The following is a 7,412-nucleotide window of genomic DNA, read 5'->3' on the forward strand; positions in this document are numbered from 1 at the left end:
TCCTGTTTTTTAATCTCTGTTGCTCATGAAAGGACAATGCACCGCTAGAGGTGTACATAGCTCGGCTTATAAGAGTTTTGCCTTTAAGGCAGCAAAGAAGGTATTTATTGACAGTATTATCGTTAAGAGTAACCATGCCCATCTCATTCTTTCAGTCTTCTCTTGGGCAATGTTTAGAGCATTTGTTTGTTATTTACTCTAGTGTCCTATAGAGACCCGTCATTAGATTTTGTTTTACAGAGCTTGTTCATTCATGACTTGGCCTGATGTCTCTTGTTTCAGTTTCGTATCTGTTTCTCAATCAATTATTTAACAGTCAGTGAATGGCAGGAGTGTTGTTAGCTTGTTGGGGTTAAGTTTTACTTTGATCTTTGTCAATCTGAGCTTGTAGGACTGTCTCAATAGGTGGACCAATCAGCACCGCTCCAACATGTAGGATAGCGCAGAGGAATTCTGATTCCTGATGACTTGAACTGATAACGTGGCGATTTTATTGTGGTTCGCCATCCCTAGGGCCACGGTAAATGCTGCCTTCATGCGATCTCGGAAACTCCGAGTTAGAATTTAACGTAAGTTATTTGCGTAAAGCCTCCTATTGGTTGCTTCTGATACTTTTCGAGTGGGGAAACTCGGGTATCATCTTTGTACAACGGCTTTCCAAATCTGAAAACTCAGAGTTTCCCAGCTCACATGAACAGCACATTGGGCTAGGCCGGACGAGGCTGGGATGCACCCAGGACTCGGGCCAAGGGTTGGCTAGACGGCAGTTTGTGAACAGAACCATAGTGACACTCTGTTTGCTGCTGCCGGGCAAAAGTCGGCTGTAGCTAATTTATGTTTTTTAATGATTCTCCATCTGAGCAGTTTACACTGAGTGAGGTAGATGGTGTGAAATATGCATGTTGTGCATAAATCTTTTTATGCATGGTGTAAACAAGGAAAGGAATCAGACTAGAATGTTAGCCGGTGTGTGAGTAATTTTTTTAAAAAGTGAACTTTCTCTCTTCTCTCCGTTTCCACTGCGTCCTAGGCTACACCGTGAAAAGGGGGTCATTGTAGCTACAATGTCGGTAACCGTGGAAACGCCCAAGGTTGTTTTCGTTAACCTTGTTGCTTTTTGGTCTTGTTCGGTGTTAGTTTGTCAGTTGGCACACAGCAGTGCTACACTGCCTAATCTGAGTTGAGTTAGCTAGAGGAGTCCAGATGGTTAGTTTGTCAGTTGGCACTGCCTCATCTGAGTTGAGTTAGCTAGAGGAGTCCAGCGCTCTCCCTTGTTTTGATTTTTAAACAGAGAGGACTTTGAGAGGTGTTTTTTAGTGATGGTCTGGAGAGAAGGGGATGGTTGGGCTTCATGTTGGAACAGCACAGGGTTCCCTGGGGTTTCACCATAACAGGGTCCGATGGACACACAGAGACCCCCTGCGGTTCTCTGGACTGCGCCTGGCTTTTACAATGGCTTGTATCTGCTATGGCGCTTCACTCAGGGATAGCTGCTGGAGCCTTACCTCCCCACATCCATCAAAGAGGGTCGTTTTTACTTGTTATTGTCTTTTTTTTTCTTTTTTTTTTTTCCCTTTCCTCTGAACGCCAAAAGCCTATCCTACATGTTGATGGTGAGTGCTGGATATAACATGCCCAACTCACAACATTGAGTTCCTACAAGCGTAGTCTGATCACTTGTCAAGGTTATCCTTTATGATGATTTTCTGTTCAGCTTGGCATTGTGGCTCTGATGTAATGTTCTCTCCCTCTGTCTCCTTCCCTCTGTACTGTCTTCTAATACCAGGTAGCTGTAACAATTTAATGTTGTTGAAGGGACCAATTGATTTCTGTTAATACATTTCACAAGCATTAATTCTGGTCTCTGTGTGTTTGTGTTTCGGTCTTGAGCCCCTCGTATGTTTACCCATGATGCAATGAAGTCCTGAAAGATGCCCTTTTATTTATTTAAACATATATGTACAGGTGGTTTCTGCTCATTTCTGCATATTGTTCAGTTTGACATTGTTTTAGGACCAACGTAAATGTACTAATTCTACAGAACAAAGTTTGGTTAGCGAGGGTGGGGGGGAGGTGGGGTCGGGTGTACAATCTGAAGAGAAGTTCACTTTGCTCAAACATGACTCACTAATTGGCTAAATACATTTCGATTCCAACAGTCTTCACATAGGCATGTACAACAATTGCATTCGCTTCCTGTTTTTTTCTCATAAAAATTGCAAGACTGTATCGCAATGATGCAAATCGTTATTACTCTGCAAGAGTTATTCATGATAACCATGAATAATATAGTATTAACATGATGATGATGATGAGTACCTAGTCCAGGGTGTCTGGGACGATCAGAATGACCAGTAGTTGTAAGGGTTAAATGCAATCCAGCATTGATGCTGGTTATTGATACATGAGTATACATCATAGAAAAAACAGAACAATGACAACAGGTGATCGTTGCAGCATGTCAATGCACGGTATGGTAATGAAGACTACACATGTTCAGTAATTGTGGTTTACAGGAAGTACAGTGTTTGTGATGAGGGATAGAGATGTACTACACAACACACACTGGTGATTATAGCATACCGCCTAAAATGTGTCGGAGCACGTTCTGTGGTAGTTGCTAAGTGGGTTACTAAGGGATGACCCTACCCTAAACTCTAACCTTAATCATAAACCTTAACCTTTACATAACCTTAACCCCTACCAACACAAACCATTTTGAATCTTAACTCAATGGGGTGAAGTCCAAGTTACCAAGCGTCCCAAGCATCCCACTTAGCGTTTACCGACCCATAGGACTGCAATTGTTTTCTACCAGGCCAATATCAATACACCTGATTCAAACAGTCAATCAAGGGGTTGGATAGTTGCGTCAGATGTTAGTTAAAGGCTGGAACAAACATGCATCCTCGATGGACATGGGGTGTATTCCATCAATGTTGCCAAAGGGCAATCCAGACTTATTTTGATAAAGAGATTATCAAAATAAGCCTGGATTTTCCTTTAGTGGCGTTGATGGAATACCCCCCAGAGATGAGAGACTGTTTTAAGAGGAAGTGTTCTTGAGGTTTCTGTTAAAGGGTTGGAAGGAATGGAAGCATAAATATACCCGTTATCAAAATGAACAGTAAACAACCAAAGGATATGATGTCATTTCCTGCTGAGCAGTGGAGAACCCTGGTGTGAGCATGTGGCTCAGGACGTTTGTGCTTGTAATGATGTGGATGGGTTGTTACCACATCATCAATATACAGATTTTCACAATCTTGGATTTCAGGAGGATGTTTCAACAAGGGTACGTTCCTAACCCGTTCCCGTGGAATGACATGGCTTGAAACAGTCTACTGATGCAACATATTGCTCTTACCTACCTATGTTATCAAAAGTATATCGAATTTCTTCATCAGTTTAGATATTACATAATAGTCCTGTACCCTTTCATGGAAGTAGGGCTCCCATGAAAAAGAGACCTCTGTCTCAGTGGGACACCCCTGTATATATAAGGGTTTTTAATTCAATTATTCCATTTATTGAACATTTGGGCATGCGTGCCTGTCCATCCGTCTCACTATGGGTGCCAGGGGAGGCTGGCTGAGGTAGAAATCGGAGGGTGGGTTCATTGTAATGGAGTAAGGAATGGTATCAGATGTGTATTTGGTACCATTCCTCATTCCATTCCATGCATTACAATGATCCCATCTGATTTCTACCTCCTCCACTGATGCACGTTTTGGACCAGGGTTCTCCGTGCGATAGGAAGTGGTGTGGCGTTGGTAGATACTACATAGACCAGCCCTCTTTCTCAATGGTTGGAAACCTAATTCCTCGTGTCTTCTCTCCTCCGTCCATCACTTGCTTTCTACACACAAAAAAAACACATTGAAAGAGAAGACCTCGGTTGCTCCCCTTCGATATTCTCCTCTGACGCGTTTTGAGAAGGAAGCGAGTGGAGGTCGAAAGGAGAGAGGACGCCAGGAATCGAGTTTGGAACCGTTGAGAAAGGGCCCTGGTCAGGTGACGTGAGACCGTGCTGCATCTGGGAGGAACAGGGGGGGGGGGGGGGTTACATCACAGCACACTGAGTCGCTCCGCAGCAGTCCTTGATGATCGCCACCCCTGACTTGGCGATGTTGGGCTTATTGGGAGGCGGCTCTGGGATTTGTCTCTTGGCCTTCGGAGGGTCTGATATTTAGTGGGGAAAGAGAGAGGGGGGGAGGGGGAGTTAGATTATATTAACTCAAGATCATTAATAGTCTCCTTGGTCTAATAATTAGACTGTCATTTGATTTGAGTCATTCGTTTGAGTCACACTAATTAAATTACAACACTTTTCAGTAACGCTAATCTGTCTAACAGGCTTTGCTAGTCATCTGATGTGACAGCCACTCTGGATAGTAGCATGCCATAGCCATCAAATACATCAACTAAACAGCAATAAGGTAAAGCTGAGCTGTGTTACTACTCTGCCACCGACAGAAGGTGCAGGGACAGTGTGCAATATATGTATTATTAGAGGCTAGTGGAGGTAGAAATCGGAGGACGACCTCATTGTAATGCATGGAATGGAAAGCATTCCATGCATTACAATGAGCCCATCCTCTGATTTCTACTTCCACCAGCCTCCACTGAGTGGCTGGATGAGATGAGATGTAATGTAATGTGCCGTATGTGACTATGGGAGTAACATGGAATGTATGTGTTGTTATTATGTCAAGTGTGTTTTGTACAGTGTTATTTTTTATACAGCAGTACTGGGTGTCTGAGACAATTGGAACATTAACGTTGATCCTATCCTGTCTTATCCTATCGTTATTTGTCAAGGGTCAAGGGCCAAGACCACTCACTCTCTGTGACTCCCTTGGACAGCTTCTCCAGGGGGAGGAGCTTCAGTCTGAGGAACTCCGCCATCTCCTTGTCCTCCTCCGCCTCCCTGCCAGAGATAGAGTCAGGGTTAGAGACATCGCTTTCATTCGTTTCGTTGAAGAAAAGGAATAAAGGTGAGATGCGGAACGGAATTCAAAACGGAATGAAAATGAAAGACACACACACACTTCATTTCTCTTCTTGCAGAACACTTCGCTCGTTTGTGTTTATCGAACGAGTGTTTGATCCCATTCCTCGTACCGTGCCATGCATTACAGGCTGGGTTCTCTTGGTTGGTTGCCCTCCTCTTCATCTCCAGTCAGGGTCATAGGTCACCTCCCTCAGAGCTCACCTTAATCTCTCTACCTCGGCGTCGTCCACCAGGAAGTCCCTCTTCTGCACCAGTTTATGGATCTTTAGGATCATCTCCTCCTCCCGCTGTCTGTGCTTCTTGGTCTTGTCTTTCTCTGAGGGAGGGAGAGAGAGAGAGAGAGAGAGAGAGAGAGAGAGAGAGAGAGAGAGAGAGAGAGAGAGAGAGAGAGAGAGAGAGAGAGAGAGAGAGAGAGAGAGAGAGAGAGAGAGAGAGAGAGAGAGAGAGAGAGAGAGAGAGAGAGAGAGAGAGAGAGAGAGAGAGAGAGAGAGAGAGAGAGAGAGAGAGAGAGAGAGAGAGAGAGAGAGAGAGAGAGAGAGAGAGAGAGAGAGAGAGAGAGAGAGAGAGAGAGAGAGAGAGAGAGAGAGAGAGAGAGAGAGAGAGAGAGAGAGAGAGAGAGAGAGAGAATGAGATGATTGGAACAACTTCTTTCCATTAGCACTGTGACTCCCGATGGCGCTTGTTCTTCTCGAAGGTTTTTACTGACAAAGACTTTGATGTATAGTGGATTCACTTACTTTAGACAAATCTACCCATTGTGAGTTGATTTTGGATTAAAGCGTCTTGAGTTAATGAAAGGAAAAAAATACTGAATTAGGCAGGCTGACCTTTTCCTACAAAGACAATAGGAAGGGCAACACTTGTTCCCAAACAGTCATTCACATCACTTACAGTAGACAAACACAATAACAAATAGCCCTCATGTTTAATTCTTGAGATCTAATCAGCTATATCAGCTATGCAAATGAGGTCCGGTTAAACCATGTTCGGTTTCACTGGAAAATGATTTTGGTTTATTTTATTCTCCTGACAGACACACACACACACACACACACACACGCACACACACGCACACACACACACACGCACACGCACCCGCGTCGCACGCATACACACACGGAAAACAGCCGGTATTACTGACACTGGTAGTTCAGTATAGCAGGTGTGAAAGGCATGCAGGAGTGCAACATCAGCGCTTTCTCCCTACAGGAAATAACAGGATCCAAACAGCCGTTCCCTGGAGAGGGAGGCGTGGAGGATGAGAGGGAGCATTCCCAGGGAAGCATAGATCCGTTTGCATAAATCATAATGTCACACACAGCGGGCTGGAAAAGCATCAAGGCCAGGACTCGGTAGGGAGTACTGCGGTAACCACATAGGCCTCGTTACGTCACAGAGCTGAGTCCTATACACCAGGGACCTGGGAGCCATAAAGGCATGCGTCTGTCACACATTGTACAGCATGCCTCGCATTTCCATGCACCACATGCTCTCATCAACAAATGGTTCTTGGCACGGCCCCAGATAACCACTCATTACAAGGGCCTGAGTTTTTTCCTGTTCATATGGCCTCACAGGATAAACCCTGGCCCTTCGGTCAGGCCATCATCAGATTCTTTTTTTATGTTTTTTTTTTTTATTATTATTATTTGTAATTATTACGTTTGTAATATTTGTATCTGACTAGATGGAATAGATAGAGCAAATGTGCATCTGCAGTCCCTGAGCAGGTTAACAATAACAACATACATTAAATAACCCTCAGAGATACGGAACAGGACGCAGAACGTCTAACACATAAGACGTTATGATTCGTAGCATATAAATGTGCTAGGCCAGAGACTGAGCTGTCCCTCGGGTGTGAAGCGGTGGAGTCGCATTGCTATCTGACACCATCGGTGCTAGCTCCATGGGCCACACATCATTTGTGGGAGGGAAATGAAGACTATATCAGGGGAAATATTTTTGGCCACAGTCCCAGGAAATGTCCCCAAGGATCATATTGTCATTACAACTGCGTGTGCGTGTGCGTGTGTGTGTATGTGCATCCGTCCATCCGTGTGTGTGTGTGTGTGTCTGTGTCTGTGTGTGTGTATGTGCGTTCGTCCATCTGTGTGTGTGTGTGTGTGTGTGTGTGTGTGTGTGTGTGTGTGTGTGTGTGTGCGCGCGCGCATGTGCCTGTTTGTCTGCCTGCCTGTCTGTCTGTCTACTGTATGTCTGTCTGTCTGTCTGTCTGTCTGTTTTCACTCTTGGAATGATTAGCTGATTAGTTTCATGTGCGTGTGCGTGAGCACTATTATAAATGACTTCTATTCACAACAGACATCTCACCTCCCTCCTCAGGTCTCTACAGCAGTCATAATGTGTATGTGCAGGCGTATGTGCGTGCACGCAAGCT

The 7,412-nt window shown here is 44.5% G+C and overlaps 1 protein-coding gene across 1 annotated transcript in view; it reads right to left on the reverse strand.

Moving 5' to 3' along the window:
* Window positions 1–4,063: 4,063 nt before the first annotated feature.
* Window positions 4,064–7,412, reverse strand: part of bmerb1 (bMERB domain containing 1) — a gene marked incomplete at both ends in the record, with an annotated part of 13,520 nt that continues 10,171 nt past the window's right edge. Inside the window, 3 exons of the mRNA XM_080524608.1 lie at window positions 4,064–4,182; window positions 4,845–4,930; window positions 5,216–5,330. Coding sequence (XP_080380734.1) covers window positions 4,064–4,182; window positions 4,845–4,930; window positions 5,216–5,330 — 320 coding nt within the window. The remainder of the gene's footprint in view (window positions 4,183–4,844; window positions 4,931–5,215; window positions 5,331–7,412) is intronic.

This window comes from Nansenia antarctica, assembly GCF_963989245.1.
Source record: "Nansenia antarctica genome assembly, chromosome: 2".
Taxonomy (NCBI): Eukaryota; Metazoa; Chordata; class Actinopteri; order Argentiniformes; family Microstomatidae; genus Nansenia; species Nansenia antarctica.